Below are 24153 nucleotides of genomic sequence, written 5' to 3' on the forward strand. Positions count from 1 at the left end.
AATTACTAGTGATCTCCCCTAGAAATTACTCTGGATCTACCTTGCACATATGTTGTATTTATTTACCTGTCTTCATTTTGTCCTTTACCCATTACAAGAGACTGTAAGCCATACAATAGATTGCAAGCTCCTAGAAGGAAGGGGGGATTGACTTTTTATCTTTGTGGCCCTACAACCTAGCATAATGCCTAGCACACAGTTTGTGTTTAATAAGAGCTCACTGCTGACTAAAGTCTCCAGGAATGACTTTGCTTGGAGGTTGCCAATGAAGAGCATTAATTCCCAATGAATTTAAAAGACCAGGTTACTAGAGATGATGTTTGAAATGGTTTCAAGCACATGGACTGATGTCCTTCAGCATCACCACCTGACTAGTGTTTCTATTAGGACTTGGGCTGGTGAGCTAAGGCTCATTCCCTAGACTAGGAGACAGTATCAGGGAAGGGCAACCTGCAGCCCCAAGGCCCAGATGGCCTTTTAGGTCCTCAAGTGTAGCCCTGTGACTGAATCCAAGCTTCACTTGAAGTCAAAGGGCTACACTTGATGACCTAGAGGGCCACCTGTGACCTCAGGGCTGTAGGTGCCCCACCCCTAGATAGGCTAATAAATGGAGCAAAGGCCTGAAAGTCAGAAGATCTGGTCCTGTCACTGACTTATTGAGGGATCATTGGCAATCATTTGACCTTTCTTTTCTTCTATTTTATCATCTGTAAAAAGAGGATAATTACTTTACTCCCTTCCTCACAGGAATGTTGTGAGGATTCACAAGGAGACAGAAAATATTTTTGGAACACAAGTGCTACATAAATACAAACTATTACTATTCTGTAAATTGTTCCTTAGGGTTGAAATCATTGCAGTCTGAAAGGTTTCATATAAATGAAGGGCACCAAGAACTGGAGGGCCAGCTCAACAGAATGCAGAGTTGCTTTTCCTTCCCTTGCCCTGACCTGTGCTTTTTAACCAGAAGATACTTAGTTGGAAACAGTGTTTTCCTCTAGGGAAAAAAAAATATTCTGTGAATTACCTCCTTGTCCTTTGGGAGCTATATTATTATTCTGTGAATAATTATTACTATAACTGACATTTATTTTAACATTTCCTGTTTGTAAAACATTCCACATACCTTTTCTCATTTGACACTTGCAACAGCCCTATGAGGTAAGTGGCATATATATTATCAGCCCTATTCTACAAATGAGGAAACTGAAACTTAGAAAGGGTGTGATTTTCTCATGATTATATAAATGGAAAGTTCTGGAAGCAAGATTATAACTCAGGTCTCACTTTTTTCCAAGAACATTGATTTTCTCAGTACATCAGACTGACTTTTCACACACAAAGACATGAATATGAGAATATGAGGACTTTGAATGAAGAGTGGCTAAACATTATTTCAAACTACTCTTTAACACCTCTTCTCCTGGGGAAAAAAATATCTTCCCAAGCAACCTGAGAATGACTTTTAAAATCCTTACATGGTCTGAGGCTGCCAGGGAATCCAAAACAGGCTTAAAATTCCGTATAAAAATTGTGAAAGTAAGGCCTATAACTGGTGGTTCTATAGATAATAATGCCAACTGTTGGAAACTTCCGTTTGACTTAATGAATGACTTGATCGGCTATAACCCTAGAAACAACCTGTAACTTCAGAATGCAAAGGAGCAATTTTCAGTGGCGGAGAATAAAGCTTTGTTTCACTCTAACTCTAGTAAATAACAATATTAGGGGAGATTGAGAAGCCAGGACAAGTGAAGCCTCATCCACTGTGGGCTGGACTACTTACTAGAAGAATTATTATTTCTCTGATAGAACAGCAAATTGACAGCAAAACTAGCCAGGCAAGATGCTGACTTTAGAAGTACTGTCAGTCCTTTAGGGTCTGGTACAAGAGTCATTATTCACACTTTTTAAGTGATATTTAAAGGATCATCGAGCTAACAAGATAAAAAAAATGCACTGTTATTGGAAGTCAATATACTACAGCTGTAGGCAGAACTGTGAAGTAGTCAGTTCACTTTTTCATCACATATTTGTGCCTCTGCTCAAACCTGGTCCTGAAAGCATACTCCTATGTTCAAGTGGTTTTTGTTTTTGTTTGTTTGGGGTTGTTTTTGTTTTGTTTTTCTTTCAAATTTGTTCTTTCTTTTATCTTTTTTCTTTTGCTCTTCAGAATTTCTATTTCTGGTATTTAATTAGGCTTTGTGATTTGTCAGGTTTTGGTTTTAGATAAACATTATTTACCCTATTAGTGAAAAGCCTGTTCATTTCAAGGGCAGAAAGGAGTCACAGTGGATAGAATGTTGGACTTGGAGTCAGGAAGATTCATCTTCCTGAGTTCAAATTTGGCCTCAGAAACATATTAGCTATGTAACCCTGAGCAAGTCCCTTAACCCTTTTTGCCTCAGTTTCCTCTATAATTTTCTATAAAATTTCTGGAGAAGGAAATGGCAAACCACTCCAGTATCTTTGCCAAGAAAATGCAAAATGGGGTCAAAAGAGTAGGACATTCCTGGAAAATCACTGAAAAACAACGACAACTATTTCTTCCTATATTTTCTAATGTTTTTACCAGGAATAAGGGTTGTATATTTTCAACAGTTTTTCTGTCCACTGATAACTGACTTTTTCTTGTTCTTATTATCAATATAGTTTCCCTAATATTGAACTAATCCTTCTTTCCTGGTATAAATCCACCTGATCATTGTGTAGAATAATGACATATTGCTGTATCCTCTTTGCTAATATTTTATTTAAATTTTTTGTGTCAATGTTTATTAGGCATATTGGTCTATAGTTTTCTTATAAGTTTCATGCCGAATTTATTGATTTGTTCTTTCTTATGCTGATTACATAAACTTTTCTGTAAGTACTATTTTGGCTGCATTCCAAAAATGTTGGAATGTTGTCTGTTTTTATTAGCACTAATGAAATTATGTATTTTGTTTGTGATTTGCTATTTGACTCACCAATTCCTTAGGTTTGTAATTTCATCTCTAGTTTGTTTTTAATCCTTTCCAATTGACTATAATTTTATTGCATCATGGTCACTAAAGGATGTGGTTAATATTTCCACTTTTTTGCATTTCTTTGTGAAGAATTTATGCCCTAACATACGGTCAATTCTTGTAAATGTGCCATGCACAGGTAAGAAATATGTATACTCCCTTCTATCTTCATTCAATAATAACCAGAGGTTTATTATCTAGAATTTTTCTAAACTTATGTTGAGGTCCTTAACCTTTTTCTCATTTATTTTTTGTTTAAATTTATCTAGTTCTGAAAGGAGGTGCATTGGTGCCCTCCTTATTATTACTATTATTATTATTATGTGTCCAGGTTTTTTGTTGTTGTCGAGGCTTTCAAGTTGTGTAGTGATTCTTAAATTATTTTTCCTTGATCTATTTTTCAGATTAGTTGTTTTGATATGACACCTATATTTTCTTCTATATTTTTCAGCCTTTTGATTTCGTTTTTAATACTTCTTATTGTCTCATACTCATTAACTTCTATTTGGTCCATGATAATTTTGAAGTAGTCTGTTACTTGGGCATATTTTCTACCTTTTATATTATAGTGTTCTTTCTCCTTCCAAGTCACTCCTCTAAGGCTCTAATTTCTCCTCCAACTCTTTCCTCTAGCATCTCATTTATAGAATAATTTTAACTCTTTAAAAACCTGATTAATTTCTTCCAGGAATTCTATTTAACTTTGTATCCAAGCTGTGTTTTATTTTGAGCCTTTGCTTGTGGATGTTTTGGAGTGTTTTATTTTATTTTTCTTCTGAGTCTGGCATCCCTGTTACCATAATAGTTTTCATGGTGAGAATATTTTTATTGTTGTTGTTTATTCATTCTTCCAGTCTTATTTACTCTATTGGGACTTTGTGTTAGGGCCAGGCTTTGTGCATATCTACAGGGAATTCTGGGCTTAATTGGATCCTGATTTGTCTTCTCTGGGGTCCTATTGTTGCTTTCTCCAGGTGTTGAGTATAGTGTTCTTCCAGTATCTTATAGGTGATTAAGACTAAGGATCTACAAACTTTCAAAACACCCAAAGGAGTTTAGTCTAGGATGAAATCTGATCACTGCCTAGCCCTGATCTGAGCTTTCAGAATTCCTGATCCTAATTTAGTTTGGGGAGGGATGGGGACACAACCACAGGAGCTCTAGCATACAACTATTAGTGCTGGCTCCTGTCAGCTAGCTGAAAGAATCTCAGGTTCAGAACATTAAAACTGTAGCTTTTACCTTGGTCTGGGCTCCTTATCCTAGTTCTTCCTTGACAGGCTTCAGGCTGGGTTGGGGGCTGAATCAGAGAATCCACTAGGGTTCTCCTTACTTCTGTTTCTGCTCCTTGCCCAATCAGCAGCTTTGGACCAGCTCCTTGCTCTGGTTCCATCACAGATTACCAGCCTCTAGGCATACCCTTTCCCTACTTTGTATAGCAACTCCATAGTATTTTATGTTGTTCCATTTCTTCTAGTTTAAAAAAATCATTCTTTTTAGCAGAAAAAAAGATAAGTTGAGGAGATCCACCTTTATCCATTATAGAATGTCATCACCCAACTCATGCTTTTTGATCTGCCTAAGAGTCCATGGATGAAAAGATTTGAGGGATAAAGAATGTGTACTGCCTAGATTTTGAGATGCAGGTTGCTAGGCAGTTCATAGAGTCAGTTCTTAAGTCATAAATCTTGGTTAGACACTGTAAGTGGACAAAGAGGTGGGCCCAGAACTGAATAAGAGGAACAAAGTGGATGGGATGACATTTGGGAAATTATGCAGGGCAATCAATAATCCCAGTCTGGTCCCTAACACAAAAACCTATCTTTTTAACATTACCATAATGGCTAAGTGCATAAGAAAGGTAGAAACTAAGCTTTATGCAAGTCTGGACATAGGAAGGATAGTTTTTGTTTGGGAGAGAGGAAAGGCCTCAATTAAGACTTCTTGGAAGAAGTGTCATTCCATGTGAATCATGGAATATCATGATATAGAAAGATTTTGAATCATGAGTTACTCAAAAGTCCTGGAGAAATACATGATGGATGTCAATATACTCTAGTACTTTACTATGGTGGCTTGAATTTAAGTGGCATAAAAGGTATCACCAAGAAAATGTAGACCCTAGGGAGAAGTCAGATAGTATACCAAGGGCAAAGAGTAACAGCAAAACTACACTGGGGTACTAGTAAATTTGTAAAATGCTAAAAGATCTAGAAATAGACACCCATAATCCAATATATTCAGTAGATTCTCTGATGAATTTATTTGAGTACCCAGAAATTATACATGATATTCGCATATGACGAGAAGTTGTAGAGAGGTTGCATGACCATAGTTCCAAAGTGACTGACTTCAGCAAATCAAAGTATGTCAGTCTTGCCTAATAAACCACCCACTCATTTCACAGTTTCATTGAAAATACTGAACACATTTCTCTTTACACCACATAATCCCCTCATCTGATTAGTCTCTTTTCTTTCAAACATTTTGTTGAAATTTTGATTATAAAACCGGAGTCCACATATAGTCAGGGTTCTGTGATATTTGCCAGAGAGAAAGACCCGAATAACTTCAAATCTTGATATTTTACTTTTTTCCAGCTATGAGCTCAAGAGCAGGCAAGCTAACTATCCAATCATGTAAGTCTAAGAACTTTATTTAAATAACTAGTAGGGTTTCCATGGTATGAAAAAGAAAACTCTTTCCAAATGGAGTATCATCATTTTCCTCTACAACCCCATCAGTCAGACAGTTACAGTAGACATTTATTATGACACAGTGTGCCAGGAACTGTGCTAAGCACTAGGGATAAAAAAAGAAGTAAAAGAAATGTGCTCGCCAAAAGAAAATAAACTCTTAAATGTACCTGTTATACACATACATTAAAGATTCTTGACAAAAACTGAAGCTGAGCTATAAATGAATTTCAAGGATGATCTTTTTGAGTCATAAAATATTTTCAAGTCATATTAATGAAGTAAGGAAAAAACAGGCTTGAAAGAAGGGGGTTTTCTTGTCCAAGGAAAGCAAATGAATGTGGAAAACCAACAATATGTGTTTTGTGCTGAGGAATAATGTATTTTAAAAATAGCTGAGGTGGGGCCCAGAAACTAGTCATTGTACTAATGGCTGACCTCAATCCCTTGGATAACATGATGCCCTTAATCCACAACTACTGTGGACTTTGAATTACTATTTTTTCTACATTAATGTCCTTGTCTGGTCTTTCTTCTACAAATAGTAGACATCTATAGGTTTGCTCACAATGGATAAGGGCACAGATAGCAATTGTGAAATGTTTGTTTTATATGTCCAACTAATCTATTCAGCGTCTGAACCCAGTATATTTGCTTCATTGGCACCATGTTTTAACCAGCTCAAACCCATGACAAGTATATTAAATATTGTAATTGTCTCTGATGCACATAATAAAGGTGCTTGATAAAATTGTTTTGTCACTGTGATAATGGAGGAATAGAGCCTCTCTACTGAGCAGTCAGATTTGCCTGAGTGACTCCACCAGATGTAAGCATAGGCTCTAGTGTTTCAATATCATAGTCACAAAACAATTTATTAATCATCTTTATTATGCACTTCAGAGATAACTATAATATTTAATGTTCTAGTAGAGTCACTCAGGCAGACATTGTTGGAAGCCAAAAAGGGAACAAGCATTTATTAAGTACTTACTGTGTGCTAGACACTGTGCTAAATGCTTAACAATTAATATCTCACTGATCATCACTATAACCCTAGGAGGGAGGTGCTCTCATTACCCACATTTTACACCTAAGTGAGTTTCTATTGTTTTTCCTGAGGTAGACAGAGGTTAAGTGACTTGCACAGTGTCACACAGATAGCAAGGCCTTATTTGAACTCAGGTGTTACTGATTCCAGGCCAAGAAACTTTATCTGCTGTGCCACCTAGCTGCCTCTAGGAACCACCTGTCTGCTTGTCTGATGATCTCAGGGAAACTTGATTTTCTGGGAACTTTGTGCAAACCACTCTTGCTCTCACCCCAGAAATAGAAATGGAAACCCAGAAGATGTCCTCAAGCAATTATATCCAAATGGATCTATGATATCATTGAACCAGGGGTACCTTCTAATAATATAGATTGCAATTCATCCATGCTTGCCCATCATGTATAATTCTTGCCCATATTCTCCCAAAAGTAGGAGTATTTGCTTTTAAGTCCACGAAGGTACCAAAGGACCACTCTCACTATCTGCCATCTTTTGTTCCTGCCACATGATCAGTCTATATTCTCTTGCTGTCATATATAATCCCTTGATGACTTTTTATTTACTCCTGTTTTCTGGATTTCCTCATTGGCTATATATTGCAACCTACTCAAGCCCATCATATGCCTTTCCATTGCCCTCTGTGTGTTGTCATTTGTTTCTTCGAAGGCAGTGGTGTTACAAAAGTCACTGCCAAAATATGGGCCTTTACTTTTGGGGGAAGAAAAGGCTCAGTCAGTAAAAGAATTTTGCAATCTCCCCAAAGCAATCTAACCTGCTGTCCCCCTCCTTTTTATCTCTGGACCTCTCTCAATGTTCATCTGTATAGTTTGTCCAAGATATACACACTATTGGACAAGTTATATAAGTCCATCAAAGTAAAGGTTGAGGTCTGCAGATATTCTTCATCCTCTTGCTCTTTTCTCTGTGTGTGGACAGGCCAAACTCCTTTGTGTGACTGCAGAATACTTCCAGGAGACTGCAATGTCTTGAGATCTGGTGCAATTAAGACATTTGTAGATAGGAACATTTGGAAGATATCACTATCAACAGTGAATTCATCCTTAGCCTGACATTTGCACTGGATCTCCTCCATCACAGTAGCATATAACATTGGCTAGCACATATCTCTATGTTTTATACCTTGACTGACCAGGTTTATTCCTGTTTTTATATCTTCTGAGGAATCTTGAAGGATCTTGATATAGAGATGAGAGATATTTTGCTACAAAGGAGTCTACAATTTGGTGTTTTATTCTACCAAATAAAAAAAATTTTGGTAATCTACAAATAATAAGCACCAATGGCCTGTTATGTTTTCTACATCTTTCAGTTGCAAGATTGTCAAGATGTGGTTCATTGCTGAATATTGCTTGTGAAAGCCTTATTGTTCCATACAAAAACCGTTATCGAGAATTTCTCCATTCATATATAGATGAACCTGAAAAGGGGTTTATCTCATTAGGAAAGTAGGTATGTCAATCAGTAATTATTTCTGTTCTCTTGGTTACCTTTCTTTGCAATTTGTAAGACCCAAGATTTTTTCCATAATGTTGATTTCTTCCTCTCCTTTAGATACTTTGTGTATCTGTCCCTCAACACCTTCAAAATAGTCTTCTCTAGCATGGATCTCCTCTAATACATGCTTGGTCCAACCTAGCTACTTTTCTCTTTGTTCTCTTTAGTGCTGTGTCTATTGCTGCATTAAGATCCCAGTGTAGTAGTTTCACCATCTTTGATGAAAAAAAGAATTAGTTGAAATGGTTTCTGTAAATTGTTAACAATTTTCTTCTGTTTCTTCTTTTTTCTTTCCATCTTCATTGTTGAATGTCTTTGGGAGACTTTGCTTCATCAAGTATAGTTTCAGCTTCTGATATACTGGTTCTACCATTCACTGCTACTCTTTGCTTTGCAATATGATACTGTTCATAATTATCTATAATACTTCAGGTAGTTATTACTACTAAAACCCTGGAATGACTTTCCAGCCGACTTTTAGTACATCCCTTATGACTTGTATTTGACATGCAGTCAATGTTTGTTAAACTGAACTAAAATGATTTGAACACCTGAAAACATATCATGGAGTTCCAAAATAAAAACACCAATTCCTTTTTATTCCTACATGAGGTTCTCTAGTAGGAGCATAAGTATAGCAATAAAACATTTCTATACTTCTAGGATCTATGATTTGAACTGTGTGGTTACTATATACCTCTAACGATGCAATTGCAAACTCCAACACGCCTTATAAAACAGTTCAAAGAAATTATCACTGGGACAAAAATATAGTCACCCTTATCTCCATATTCCTGTTGATAAGCCTCACCAGATTTGGCTAGACTAATCCTCAGTCAATTGTCACAGACTCATAGTTAGTATTCTTCCTCCAAACCTTTCTAGGCTTTTGAAGGAAGGAAGGCAGGAAGGAAGGCAGGAAGGAGGGAAGGAAGGAAGGAAGGAAGGAAGGAAGGAAGGAAGGAAGGAAGGAAGGAAAGAAGAAAGAAAAGAAGGAAGCTAGGAGGGAGGTATGCAAAAGAAGGAAGGAAAGGAAGAAGGGAAGGAAAGAAGGAAGGGAAAGAAAGGAGGAAAGGAAGGAGGGATACAAGGAGAGAAGCAAGGAGCGTGGGGAGGAAGGATGAAAAGAAAGAGGGAGGAAAAAGGAGGAAAAGTAGGGAAGGAAGGAGAAAAGGAAAAAAGTAAGAAATGAGGGAAGGAAGGAGGGGAGGAAAGAGGGAAGGAAGAAGGGAAAGAAGAAAGGAAGGAAGGAAGGAAGGAAGGAAGGAAGGAAGGAAGGAGGGAGAGATAGGAGGAAAGTAGAAAGGAGGAAATGAAGGAAGGAAGGAGAAGAAAGGAGGAAAGAGAAAGAGGAAGAGAAGGAAGGAGGGAAGATAGCAAGGAGCAAAGGAAGGAGAGAAGGAAGCGGGGAAGGTAGGAGGAAGGGAAGGTAGGAAGAAGGGAAGGAATGATGGAAGAAAGGAAGGAGGGAAAATAGGAAGGAGGGAAGAAAGTAGCAAGGAATGAAGGAAAGAAAAAAGGAGGGAAGGAAAGAGGGAAGGTTGAAGGAGGGTAGGAAGAAAGGAATAAATGATGGAAGGAAGGAGGGAAGGTAGAAAGGGAAGGAAGGAGAAAAGGTAGGAAGGATTTAAGGTAAGAAGGAGGGAAGGAAGGAAGGAGAGAGTGTAGGAGGGATTGAAAGTATGAAGAAGGGAAGATAGAAAGGAAGAAAGAAAGGAGAGATGTAAGGAAGGAAGGAGGAAAGGAGGGAAAGAAGGGAACAAGCTTTTATTAAGCACTCCTATGTACTAGGCATTGTGTTAAATCCTTTACAGATATCCCATTTGATCCTCATAACAATCCTGGGAGATAGATGCTACCTTTATCCCAATTTTACAATTGAGTAAACTGAGGCAGATAGAGGTTAAGTGACTTGCTGAGGATCACACAGACAGTAAGTATCTGAGGCCAGGTTTGAACTCATGTCTTCTTGACTGCAAGCTCAGAACTCTATACACTGTACCACCCAGTTTCCTATAGAGGTTCCCAAAGTGGGTGTTACAACCCCAGAGATATGTGCTGGAATAATCCAGGGGGCAGTAGTACCCTTGGGTACAATTGAGAGGCATTGAATAAAAACAAGGGGGCAGTGGAAGCATAAGCAAAGAAGCAAAGAAAATTTTGAAAAACTGTACATTTCATCTGTTGTGTAATAGAGTTAAAGTTGTAGTGATTACATTATTTTCCAAATAAACACACAAAATGCAAGTTATAACCAATCAGTGGTGAAGTCCACCTACAGGTCTTAACAAGCAAGTGTTGACAGGTGAGTGTATGGCGCATAGTCGGGAAGCCCAGTATGCATTGGCAGGAATATGTGCGTGTAATCACTTGTTTACAATACAATACTAAATGGTTACATGATACAATATTGTGTCATCAAGCACAAATTCACAATGTTATTAAATTTAAGATGTGTCATTTTTAAATTTTACATTTTTTTGAAATGATGCAAATTTAAAAAAAAAACAGTTAAAGGGTTGAAGAAAGCAGATTTCCAGGGGGGTGCTGAGTATTTTTTTTAAGGAGCCAGTAAGCCAAATAAGTTTGGGAACCTCTGTTCTAGAATTTGCATTCTAGTTCAATAGCTTTTCAGCCACAAAGGTCAACTCCAAACCATAATGGGAAGTTTGAGTGGGATTGACTGAATTGTATAACAACTAAATCTGTGTTTGTAGGATGGATAGACTGTGCTTCAAATTGAATAATGGAAAAGCTTTACCACATCCTTCTTCCACTCCATTTGAAATTTCAGCAATCCTCAACTCCTCCCTTTCTCTCACCTTCTACATCCCATCACCTCCACATCTCTTCTGCCTCTTACTGTAGACTCACATAGCTATCACCCTAGTTCAGAAAATCACCATCTCCTGCTGGACAATTGTATTAATCTACTAATTGGTCTCACTGCCTCAAGTCTCCCCCATCTCCAATCCATCATTCACACAACTGACAAAATAATCTTCCTAAATTAAAGTTCTGACTGTATTACTCCCCCACCTCAAGAATATTTAGTGGTCTACTATCGGTTTTAGTATTAAAGACAAAGTTCTCAGTCTTTTATAATCTGATTCTATTCTACATCTCCAGACATATTTCAAATCATTCTCTTCATATATTCTATATTCTCTCCATACTGGGTCACTTAACTCTTACCCAAACAATATTCTATCTCCCACCTCTATGCCTTTTACACAGATTGTTCCCCATGACTGAATTGCACTGCCTCCCTCAGCCTTTTAGAATCCTTAGCTCCTTTCAAGGCTTAACTCAAATGCCACCTCCTATGAGAAGTCTTTCCTGATCCTTATAGTTTCTAGTTTCCTCTACCTCCCTTAATTATCTTGAACTGATTTACTTGTTTACATGATATACCTCTTAGTAGGAGGTTAACTTCCTGTAACAGCTGTGATTTTTTGTTTTTTTATCTTACATATTAGAGATGCTTAATAAATGTTTCTTGAATTAGCATTGTATTACATTATCCAATAACTTGTATTCTGCATAACCACTGATGATCATGAAGAAGCAAAAAGTACTGTATTCCAATACAAACGTATCTACAAGTTCCCTTCTATAACTTGAAGGTGATTTATTGAAAATTTTAATCATCTAACAAATTTCTTACAGGTTGTGGCAAACGAGTGACTCCAACAATAGTCAACAGAATAATTGGTGGAGAAATTGCACCTAAATCTGCCTGGCCATGGCAAGCCAGTCTTCAGCATGACAATGTGCATCAATGTGGGGCCACTCTGATTAGTAACACATGGCTTGTTACTGCAGCTCACTGCTTTAAGAAGTAAGTTTTAACCAAGTAGGATGGTCCTATTCGTCATAGGCTGAAACCCATGACTAACGAAAATGGAATTTTACTGAACTGCTCTTCCCAAACACATTTAAACAAATTCTATTAGTGTAGAGAGGAAACAAACTAAGGTAGAAAGAACACTGGCCTGTGAGACCTAGGTTCTAATGCTCATTCAGCCACTAACTAGCTCTGTAGTCTAAAGTAAAGTGATTTAACATCCCTCAGTCTGAGTTTTTTCACCTGTAAAGTCAAAGGGATCAGACTAAATGGTTTCTGACATTTCATATTCCTGAGTATCTCCTTGTACCTGGTGCCTTTATAGACTCCAACTGCCTTGAAAACTATATTTTGAAATGGTAGATTTGAAGGTAATTTGAAGATCATCAAATCCAAACTCCCAAAGAGTCTAAGAATGTCTTCCATGGTATTCTTGACCAATGGTCATCTTTACTTAAATCTGATTAGCACTGGGGAGCTAGATGGCTTACTATAGAGACCATGAGCCTTTGAGTCAGGAAGGCTTGATTTCAATTCTTTTTCAGGCTATTACTGGCTTGTGTGACCCTGAGCAAGTCACAATCTTCTTTGCCTCAGTTTCTTCATCTACGACAATAATAATAATAATAATAGCTTTACATAATGCTTTAAAGTTTGTAACCTTACATATGTTAATTCATTTGTAAAATAAGGGCATTGTATAATCCCATATGTATAATCTTATGACTTTTCACGTAGGCTTTTTTATTAGTGCACATCTAACTTTTAGAAAGGTTTTTTTTGTTGTTGTTGTTGGGTGTATTTGAAACCTCCCTCCTTATAACTTCCATTAATTCATTCTAGTTCTGCCTTCTAGGCCAATTTAGGACAACTTTACTGTACTTTTTACACTATAGCCTTTCAAATTTTTGAAGACAATTACTAAATACTTAAAGAGTTAGAGGGTATGACTGAGACTTTCCTGTGTGGAGGATAGGATTGACAAGGGAGCAATATGGGAGGATAATGAGTTCCATTTTGGACATGTTAATAATATCTAGCATTGATATGGGTCTAAGGGTGTCCAGAGAAGACTAGTACTTCTGGTGTGAGGGCTGCTGAGCCCTTTTCAGACCTGCTTTCTACCTTTGGTGTCCACCTGCCTTACATAGTTCTCATCTGTGGCTCCAAAAGGCTGTAGCATTCTCAACACACACACTAGTAAACCATTTTGGCAGACAGGGTAAACCAGATTGAGGGTAAATGAGGGGCTCGAGCCCATCAGTGAGTTAGGGAGGTGTCTGTTCCAAGCATGTGAAGAATTCACCTGGTGGAATGGGCAGATGAGAACAATTTGTTCCAAGGACCATGAAGGCAGCTGAAATAGGTGCTGTGGAGTGCTTAGACCTTGATCAGACATTGAAGACACCAAGGTCATCCCATGCTTCCCAAGCCATCACCAGCCATCTTGACTTTTGTCTTGCCACTATATTCCTATGACTCTGAAAGATAGTGAGCCTGCATGCAAACTCTGCCTTACTTAAATCTGATTTATGTAAGGGTCAAAAGACTGATGATGTGGTGATCCCACACCATTTTACCATTTTAACCTACCTCAAAGTCCTGTGTTAGCAGGCAAGTATGAAGCAGCAGGTGAGGATATATTGGGAGCTGTGGTCACAACCCTACACACAAGCAGCCCAAGCCATAGGGCTATCTTCTCACTGAAACAGAAATGGGCTTTGGCAGACCCCTGGTTGTTGGAGCAGTTTTTTTAAGGACCACACTGCTCACTTCCTGGCATGAGGAAGAGGCTAGGAAAGGTGCCCTAAAAATTGTCTGCTTTACCAAACTGAACCCTGATCTGCTTACCATGGCAGACGGAGATCCCACACTGTGGTCAAAACACACACACAAAAAAATGTGCAAGAAACTTTTGTGAAGATGATTCCATTTATTATTGGTATGTGGGATGGGTACACACTTATGGATAACAAGAAAGCCAGTAGAACTGAAAGATGACAGGTCTTGTGAGGGGACTTAACAGGTATCAAATCCAAAAAGCAGCTCTGAGTGAAAACAGGGCTGACAAATGAAGGCCAGCTTACTGAAGTCAAAGCTGGTTACATTTTTCTGAAGTGGACATAGTGATGGGAGCAGGTTTTGCGATAAAAACTAATCTAGTCAACAAGCTTGTATGCCTCCCAAAAGGAGTGAACGACAGGTTCATGACAAGATGATTGCCACTTTCAGGAAAAGTGCCATACTGCCATCATCAGTGCGTACGCTCCCATCAGCGCATCTGACAAACCCTGATGAGGCCAAAGAACAATTTTATGAAAACCTGGAGACCCTTATCATCAATGTGCCAAAAGAGGACAAGCTTGTAGTCTTGGGTGACTTTAATGCCAGAGTAGACACAGACTATTAGATATGGCAGGGAATCCTTGGAATGAGTAGAAGTCAGAAACAGCAACAGCAATGCACACTTACTACTGAAGACTTATGGATCTCATGACCTCACCAACAATGCTGTCTTCCATTTACCTAAATGCAATAAAACTCCATGGATGCACTCTCAAACCAAACATTGGCATTTAATAGACTATGTCATTGTAGGACGAGACAGAGAGGCTGTAAAAGTGATGGAGGCAATGAGGGCTAGACTGATCATTGGCATCCTCTCTAAACTAAACTTCCATATTCAACAAAAGCAGAAGGCCCCAAGGCAAGATGGCTACCAGAAGACTTAATTTCAATAGATTAGAGTGCTTCTTTGAGCTTGAGCAGCAGTTCATTGCTAACTTAGAGAGAAAGCTGAGTCAATACATAGTTGGCAACAGAGGAGCAGAAAAGGAATGGGCAGCTTTCAAAGATTTGGTGTACAGTACATTTACTAATATGGGCCAGAACACTTGCAAACATCAAGATTGGTTTGAAGAAAATGATGGGGAAATTCAGAAGCTGTTAAATGAAAAATAAGAACTCCAAAGGATTTCTAGCAGGGTAGTTCATCTGTCACTAAGAAGGTAACATTTAGCTCCATTAAAAATAAAGTGCAAGCAAAATTCAGTTTTATGCTGATAGTAACAATCCAAAGTGCTTTTAAGATGCCCTGAAGGCTATTTATGGGCCAAAGATGATCTATGCTGCATATTAACTACTCAGTGCTGATAGAGCCACTTTGATTAGTGATAAAGACATGAGCCTGGAGAGATGGGCTGAACACTTGCATAATGTTCTCAACAGACCATCATCAATCAATGTTGAAGCCACTGACCGAATACCTCAGGTTGAAATCAATCCCTGTCTAACCAAACTTCCAACCAAAAAACAGGTTTTGACTGCCATTAGACTCTTCTCCTGTGTGAAAGTGCCTGGTGCTAATTCTATTCCAGCTGAGATTTGCAAAGGCAGGGGGTCTACCACTCATACAAAAGATGACTGAATTCTTCCAAGTTATATGGCAAGAGAAGGTTATCTCTCAGGAGTTTAAGGATGCCTCCATTATCCATCTCTATAAAGCAAAAAGAAATAAGTTGTCCTATGACAATCATGTTGTGGGGTTGGGGTGGGGGAAATGTCTTTCTTAGTCACTGCTGGCAAGATTCTCACCAGAAACCTCCTTAAAAGGCTGATCTTTCACATGGAAGATGAGAGAGTCAGTGTGGCTTCAGAAAGGGCTGAGGATATGTCTTATTGCCTGACAACTCCAGGGGAAACTTCAGGAGCAGAACAGAAGTCTGTACACAACATTCATTGATCTGACCAAGGCCTTTGACACTGTCAGTTGTGATGGCTTGTGGAAAATCATGGCAAAATTTGGCCACCCAGATAAGTTCATCATTATTGTACTTCAGTTTCATGATGGCATGCTTGCCCAGGTTCTGGATAACAGACAATGCTTTCACAGCCACCAGTGGAGTGAAGCAGGGCTATGTGCTTGCTCCCATGCTTTTTAGTGTGATGTTTTCAGTGAAGTTGTCAGACAACTTCAACTAGGATGAAAACAGCTGAAAGACCAGTTACCACAATGATGGAAAATTATTTAACTTGAAAAGCTACAAGCCAAGACTAAAGTGGAGGGAGAATTGGTGCATGACTTTTATTTGCAGATAATTATACACTCAATGCAACCTCTGAGGCTGAGGTGCAACAAGTTATGGATTGATTCTCTGCTGTTTGTGCTAATTTTGGCCTAACAATGTTTGTGAGACATGGGAGACCCTGGCACAGGACTGCCCAGCATGGCATGTTCATATCAAAAAAGGTGCTGTGCTCTATAAGCACAGAAGAATTGCAGTAGCTCAAAATAAACATAATAGAGCCTTCCAAGCTTATATTGGCATTATCAGCCACAGCCTGAAACATTGTACCTTGACCTCAACATAGTGGTGTCATTTTGGTCCTCTTTGAGAACAAAAGACAACAATCAAAGAAACAATACTATAGACTTTCAAATATTTAAAGACAACTACTAAATATTTGAAGATACAGAGTTGAATGGTATGACTGAGACTTTTCTATTGCAAATACTATGTAGAGAATGGATTTGAGAGGGGAGCAATATGAGGGGATGATGAGTTCCATTTTGGACACGTTGATAATTACTATCACTTGTATAGAGCTTTAATGTTTGCAAAGAATTTTACATATGAAGTAGGTACTATTTTTATTCTCATTTTATAGGTGGAAAAATTGAGGCTGAGGAATGTTATATGACTTGTCCAGGGCCAGTGTCTGGGGCAGGATCAAAGTCAGGTTTTCCTGACTCCAAGTCCCACACTCCATTCACTGTGAAACCTAGCTGCAGATTTGGTTACCTGGTTTGGTAACCCAACTTTGGCAGATGTAGATATACAGTAGATAGTAAGAGATGCAAAACTAGAGTGCAGGAAAGTAAACTGATTTGGGAATTCATCTAAAGACTTTGAGAGACAGTGTGACATATTGGATAGAGTCTGGACTTTAAGTCAGGAAAACTTAGTTCAAATTCTGAGACTCAATAGCTCTGGGACTATAAGCAACTTACTGAACACCCCCCCCCCCTGCCCCCGCCCCGGCTTCATTTCTGAATAAAAATTCCAAGAGACAAAGTTTCCAGGTATTAATAATCAATTTATTAACTAGTCTAGTCAATAACCAATAAGTTGATGGTCAGTGGTTGCTCTCAGTAAACAAAGACACCAAGGGAGACTCTGAAACACCTTAAATCAGTTATATACCTTCAGAAAGGGAATTGCCTTACAAGTGAAACTCAACCCTTATTGGTGGATATTTAATGAGGATGTAGGCTAAAAGCTCCCAAGTATCACAGAGTTTAAGGGAGGAAGTTAACTGAGAACTTGGTCTGGTCATGATATTTTAGCTCCTTCTAGCAACCTGGGCACCCTGACCATGTTCTATCTGGTTTGGTTTCTCCTTCATGAGCTGGGTCACCCTAAACTGTAATGAAAGGGATCTAGGACAGGAGAACTCACCCACACTGGATTCTGTTTACATCCTAAACAGAAATCAGGTTTCCAAGTTGGGTGTGGAGTCCTGCTTAGGTGCCTTAAGCCGAGCTGGAATGCTTCTGACATTCTTTTAGCAGGGGAGGGGCTCCTCTTTTAAGCTAGCCTTTTTAAGGAAAAGAGAATGTTACAAATTATTATAAATAATCAAATGGTACAGCATAAAATTCATTTCTTTCAATAGCTAGGGAAATAGAAGAATTGAGGATAATTTTGAGATTAAAATTTGGACAACTGGGAGAATGGGTGTTGTGAAGCTGAGATCAGATAATATATGTAAAATGCCTTTTAAAATTCAAAGCACTATATGAATTTTAATTATTAGTATAATGATCATTAAAATTAGAAGAAAGACTCAGATCAGCCAGGGAAATAGCTTGAAGAGAAGAAAAAAAGGAAGGGGAGGAGAGGAGAGAAAAGGAAAAAAGGAGATAGAGCCAGGAGATAAATAATTACACAGCAAAGGAAAACGAAGCCATCAGACAGAGAGAAGGGGAAGAGCAATGTAATGGAAGTCAAGGGAGGAGAGAATGGTCTATGGCACCAAAAGCTACCAGGTGAAGGGAAATGAAGATTGAGAAAAATCATTGAAATTAGGAGTTAAGAGTAGCTTGGGAGAGAGTGGTTTCAGTAGCATGATGAGGCTGCAAACCAGACTGCAAGGGGTTAAGAAATGCATGAATAATGAAGGAGAGAAGGCAATGAGGGCAGACAGCTCTGAGTTTGGCAGTAAACGGAGGAAAGAAACAAAATGACAGCTTGAAGGAATGGCAGTGTCAAGAAAGGACTTTTAAATATTGAGTAAACCTAAGCACATTTGTAGGTAGCAGGTAAGGAGCCTTTGGATAGGGAGATTAAAGATAAGGGAGAAAGGGAAAGATCATAGGAACAAATAGTGGTCAGAGGAGACAGAGACGATACCACCAATGTCTCTACATTAGCCTTGATCAAGAGGGCTACTTTTTCTTCAGAAACTGGAGCAAATGTTGAGGAGACAGATAAAGCAAACGAGGAGATGAAAGGCAAAGTTATAAAGGGGTTTGTAAGTATTGAATAGAGGAGATGAGAGATATCATAAAGGAAGACCATGACACTGAAAGATATGGAAATGATGATATCTTGATGAGGTTATAGAACCATGTTTCTAGGGGTGTTTGAGATACCAAAATACCAACATGTTGGGTCCTGCTCAAATAAATTCAACTCAAGCTTTCTCACAGCCAAAAAAAAAAAGTTTTTTAAAGGTTCACCATATTGGCTTGTATCTTAAGAAATCTCAGCATTTGTGAAGCTCATTTTCACAAGAGGGACAGATTCTACTGAACTAGATTGAATCTGAGCACCTTCATGGAGGCAAGATGGATTTGTGGGAGGAATCTAGGGTGGTCCAGGGGTGATGGAAGGAGGGGTTTAGGGAAGGGTCTTGAGGAGGAGTCTAAGGAGGAGTTTGATGAGACTGGGGTGAGGTCAGACTCCAGGAACCAAGAGAATGAAGTTAAGGGTGGGAAGTAGCTGAAGGCTACCTAGAGATAACAGACAATGTAGGGCTGGGCTAGTTCAAGGGTAACAGATTTGGACGTAGACATTTTGACAGGATCAAGGGTGGAAACTAGCCATACAATGGAAGACTAGGCTAGATTAAGAGTAACAAAGAGATTTGGGCCTAGAGATAATGAAAGGTTTATGGCCTCAGACAAAATCAAGTGGGAAGATTCAAGAATTCAGAGGGGCTCCCAGATCCTGTACCCCATCAATATGAGATGTGACCTTGGGTTAAAGAGACTGATGTATATGTATGACTTATGGAATCACTCTCATTGCTTTATTTACTTGTTTGTTTATATTTGTTTTGTTTATATTTTCATTAACAGTGTAAAGCTCCCTCCTCTTAGGAAGTTGCCTGAGGTACTAGGAAGTTAAGTGACTTGTCCAAGGTCACACAGCCAGTCTTCCCAGAAGTAATACCTAAAATCACAAGTTATTACCTTATAGTAATACTTTGTTCAGGGACCGGGCATTGTAAATAATGATTGCTTAAAAAAGTAGCTGCCTCCAGAAGGAATGAATTCCTCATAACTGGAGGACATCAAGTGGAGGTTGGATGATCATTTGTAAGGTATGTTTTGCAGAAGGCAGGCACAGGTTAGAGTAAATAAACTCTGAGAATTGATTAATCTAATGCTGTCCAATTCTTATCATTATTCTTTCTCCATCTTTTACAGTTATCCCAGCCCACGTGGATGGACTGTTAGCTTTGGTACAACTATTAACCCTCCCTTAATGAAAAGAAATATCAAAAGAATCATAGTTCATGAAAGGTACCGGTCCCCGGCACGAGAATATGACATCGCAGTAGTGCAGATTTCTCCTCAAGTCACCTTTACTGATGACATTCGCCGTATCTGTCTACCAGAAGCATCTGATTATTTCCCACCTACTTCAACAGTCTATATCACAGGATACGGAGCTCTTTCATATGGCGGTAGGTATCTCAGAAAAGACTTCGACGATACAAATGCTTCTTCAGTCAGCACAACACATTCTTATTAACATTACTTGGTCACTGGGGCAGCTAGGTGGTGCAGTGAGTAGAGCACTGGCCCTGGAGTCAGGAGGACCTGGGTTCAAATCCTACCACAGACACTTGACACACTTCCTAGCTGTGTGACCTTGGGCAAGTCTTTAACCCCAACTGCCCCGCTCCCCTCCAAACAATAAAAAACCCAAAACATTACTCGGTCAGCCTAATTGTAATGAAGGTGATCTTATGACACAATTAATTGAGTGCTGTACCTGGAATCAGGAAGGCCTGAGTTCAAAACCTGATGCAGATACTTATGAGATGTGTGACCCTGAATAAATCATTTGACCACTCTGGACCTCAGCTTTTCATCTGTAAGATGGGAAAAGTAATAACTTCTCCTGTAAGGGTTTTTGTGGGGACCAAATGAAACTTTGCAAACCTTAATGCTATTATGAATGCCATTATTATTATTACAATGGATGTGAAGGATGGCATTAAACTTTTGCTATTTGGTGTTTTTGTTTTTCACCTCATGTCTCCTGAAACATATAACACCTTTTACCTTTTCATGTCTTCATTTCCTGTCTTCACTCTAGATCACTCATTCCAGAAAAGAAAAAAAAAATTCCTTAATCATCTAATAGAGGATGCTTTTGTTTATTTAAGGCTGTTTCCTTATAGTATTGACCAAACTATAAGCCTGTGGTTTATTCTGTATGTCTGTTAAAAGAGAATTTGTCAATCAGCCGAGAAACATATTACCTTAAGATAATAGATCTATCAAGGTTGAGGTACTTAAATTAACAACTAACCTTAGGAATAGAAAGCTAAACAGGGCAATGTTAACTGTTTTTTCCTCACTGCAAATGACAATGTTTGAGTCATGAAACACTGAGAGAGGCATTAGATAAGAAAGATGAGCCCTACCACCAAGGTATTTTGATATACAAACTCAGACTCAGCAGAATCTAATTCTGGATCTGGGAAGCTATTTTTAAACCACAGATAATTTAATATTGAGAGTGATCAGGAATGAATAGGAATGAACTTCTCAGAATTACATATAAAGCACAAACTACAGTATATATCCAAATGAGTCTCCTTTGGGATTTTATGGCAATTCTAAGTAAAGATATTATTTAAACTAAGATACTTTGTTTTCTGTGTCGATAACTCAAGTAATTATCAATTCACCATGACTATCACAGGGACATTGAGCTCTTCTTACCTCTGCATCTGTTAGTTTGTTTAAGGAGATCTGATTACCAATTAGGTTAAAAGTACATACCCTAAATAACCAACAAATTCTAATTATCCAAAGAGCTAAAAGAAAACAAACCAGGGTAGTCTGGTGTAGTAAATAGAACACTGAGCTGCGTTAAACTGCTGGAGTAGGTAGGTGCTACAATGGGATAGAGCACTGAGTACTATCTGGAATCAGGATGACTTAAGTTCAAGTCCAATCTCAGATACTATATGCATGACCCCTGGATGAGTCACCTCTGTTTGCCTCAGTTTCTCCAATGATAAAATGGGTTTACTAATAACACCTCCCAAGGTTGTTGTGAGAATCACATGAGACTAATTATAAAGAGCCTGGCATATAGTAAACACTATATAAATGTTAGCTATTATTATTACTAGCACTAATTGTCATAGTTGTTTATGTATAAAGTGAACGGTTTGGATTTGATAATCTCCAGGGTCACTGTCAGCACTAATATTCTGTGATTTATCCTCTATGAAACCATATGGTAGGAAAGTAAGATAGAATGAAAATGGACATTTAGGACCCATAATGTCAAAGGACTATGGCAGCCTAATAGGCAAAATTTGTAACTTCTGTAATTGATAAATCAGGAACAATGTTGGTATATATCAACTAGAGACCAGAAGTTACAATGACAACTGGTGTGCCACAGGTAAAGGTTCCATAAGGAAGTGAGAGTCAAAGTACAGATAATGATCGTGCTGCCCAACCAGAGTCCACAACTGATTTTTTCCAAAGACCTTAATATAGCTGACAAAGGCTACAGACTTGGATTTTCAGTTTTGGGATTCATTATGTTCATCAAGAAGAATTTATGAAGTGGCTACTCTGTGAGAACATGACCTTGGTTTTAGGAAACTTGAAGTCAATAAATAGAATTTCCACTGGCAATTGGTGAATGACAGCAGCTGTACATTATCCTAGCACTTAGCACAGTGTATGTTTACTGATTAATTATTGGTACGGAAAGTAGCCATACTACATAATCCTAAAACATACACACAAATTCCAAATTCCATAGATAATTTCTATCATGTTTATCAACAATATGTGTATTGCTAAAGTCTTCAAATATAAGGTTCAATATAAACTTCATTTGGACTATTTGGGTCTTCTCTCTAACATAAGATGCTATTTTTATTTGACCCCTTTTTTTTTTTGGCAAAAACAACCCAAATTACTGAAGTATAGTTCACTTATAATTGATGATGGTTAAAGCCCATTAGAACAAATACCATTAGAACAAATTCCAAGAACCAGTCCATGACCATTAGTTTTTAGAGAAAAACTCTAGAACATTAAAATAGCAAAGCAATATGAATAATTCTCTGAATATTATTGAAATAATATCTAATATAAAGTTGTATGTTAAAATTGTATCTTGATCTGGTCTCCCAACAACCTCCTGCCTTTCTAGTTAGGATTAGTAAGTTTATAAGTAGCCAGTAAAAATTAACTATTGAAGGAAGCAAGATTGCAAAGGGGCACCTAAAAATTACTCATGGATTGTCCCCAAAATCAAAGGAGCATAATTTGCAAACTGCATTATACATTAATTAAAAATCACACCCTGAGACTGTGTGATAAACCAGAAGTCTTGCTGTCAGGCCCTTCCTATGATCTCATATAAGCTCCAGACATCCACAGTAAGACCAGTAGAACATTAAATTAAATGTTCTTAATAACTTTGAGATGATGTGGATATGATAATGAGCTAACCCCAAGCAAGGCATTATAGGTGACAGTTAGTCTTTTCCTCCACCAAAACTTCAAACTCCTGCCCCTCAAGTACTCTTCCATCTCCATCTGGATCCAGGCTGCTGAATGCTCCTAATTCTACATGAGTTAGTCTCTGTCTCTTCCTTCCCCATCTTCTTCTCCATGCTGTCTGCCTTACTCCTCCTCATGCTCATCCCTACACATTCTGCTCCTATGACCCCACCCCACCATTAGTGTTGCTTATCTCTGCATTTTCTGTGCCATTTGCCCCTACATCTTCTGTGTGTTACTAAAGTGTGATTGAAGCATTAGTCCCCACTACCATTATGGTCTTTCCAGGTGAATAACCAAAAACCAGGCATGCCTACTCCCATTTCATAATTCTATAAATTAATAAGCAATTCAAGTCTCCAATTATTTTTAAAAGAATTTCATTCCATTTTGGGGGGTCCAACCAAAGAAAGCAAAAAATGATGTCACAGGGATTGGCATGGCAGGATTACTCCACCTGGGGCCAGAAGTAGTGGGACTTCATTAATCTTTGAATTGTTAGTGATTTCTAAGGAACCTATATGAAAAAAACAGTAAATTAGTTCGGAGGCTGATCAAAAGAAAGTGATGAAAATTTCTAACAGTAACTCATGAAACTGCATGAAAGGATCACCTGCATCAGTGAAGGGAATATTAATTTTAGTTAAGACACCAATCTTAGAAGTAAATGAGTTCAGAATAGATGTATACATGTCTTCTTTGTTAACAAAAGCATGTTCCATTAAAATGGTCAGATCTTATGCCTTAGGAAGATAATTTTGGAAGTTGTGAGGAGAAAATATTTCTGAGGTTATGAACCTGGGTAACTTGGAGGATGGTGGCACTTTAATCATAAAATGGGAAATTTGAAGGAAAAAACCATTGGAAGTAGGAAGATATTTCATAATTTTTGGCATGTTGTATTTGAGAGTCCACATGTAATTCAGGAGGAAATATCCAGCATTAAGTTGATAATGTATGTCTAGAGTTCAGAAGAGAGA

General features: G+C 38.2%; 1 protein-coding gene across 1 annotated transcript in view; it reads left to right on the forward strand.

Annotated features, from left to right (window-relative positions):
• LOC118854756 (transmembrane protease serine 11A-like) overlaps nt 1-24153 on the forward strand; it is a 72515-nt gene that overhangs the window by 41103 nt on the left and 7259 nt on the right. The window contains exons 6-8 of the mRNA XM_036765021.1: nt 5609-5647; nt 11940-12111; nt 19832-20091. Coding sequence (XP_036620916.1) covers nt 5609-5647; nt 11940-12111; nt 19832-20091 — 471 coding nt within the window. The remainder of the gene's footprint in view (nt 1-5608; nt 5648-11939; nt 12112-19831; nt 20092-24153) is intronic.

Source organism: Trichosurus vulpecula, chromosome 6, assembly GCF_011100635.1.
Source record: "Trichosurus vulpecula isolate mTriVul1 chromosome 6, mTriVul1.pri, whole genome shotgun sequence".
Taxonomy (NCBI): domain Eukaryota; kingdom Metazoa; phylum Chordata; class Mammalia; order Diprotodontia; family Phalangeridae; genus Trichosurus; species Trichosurus vulpecula.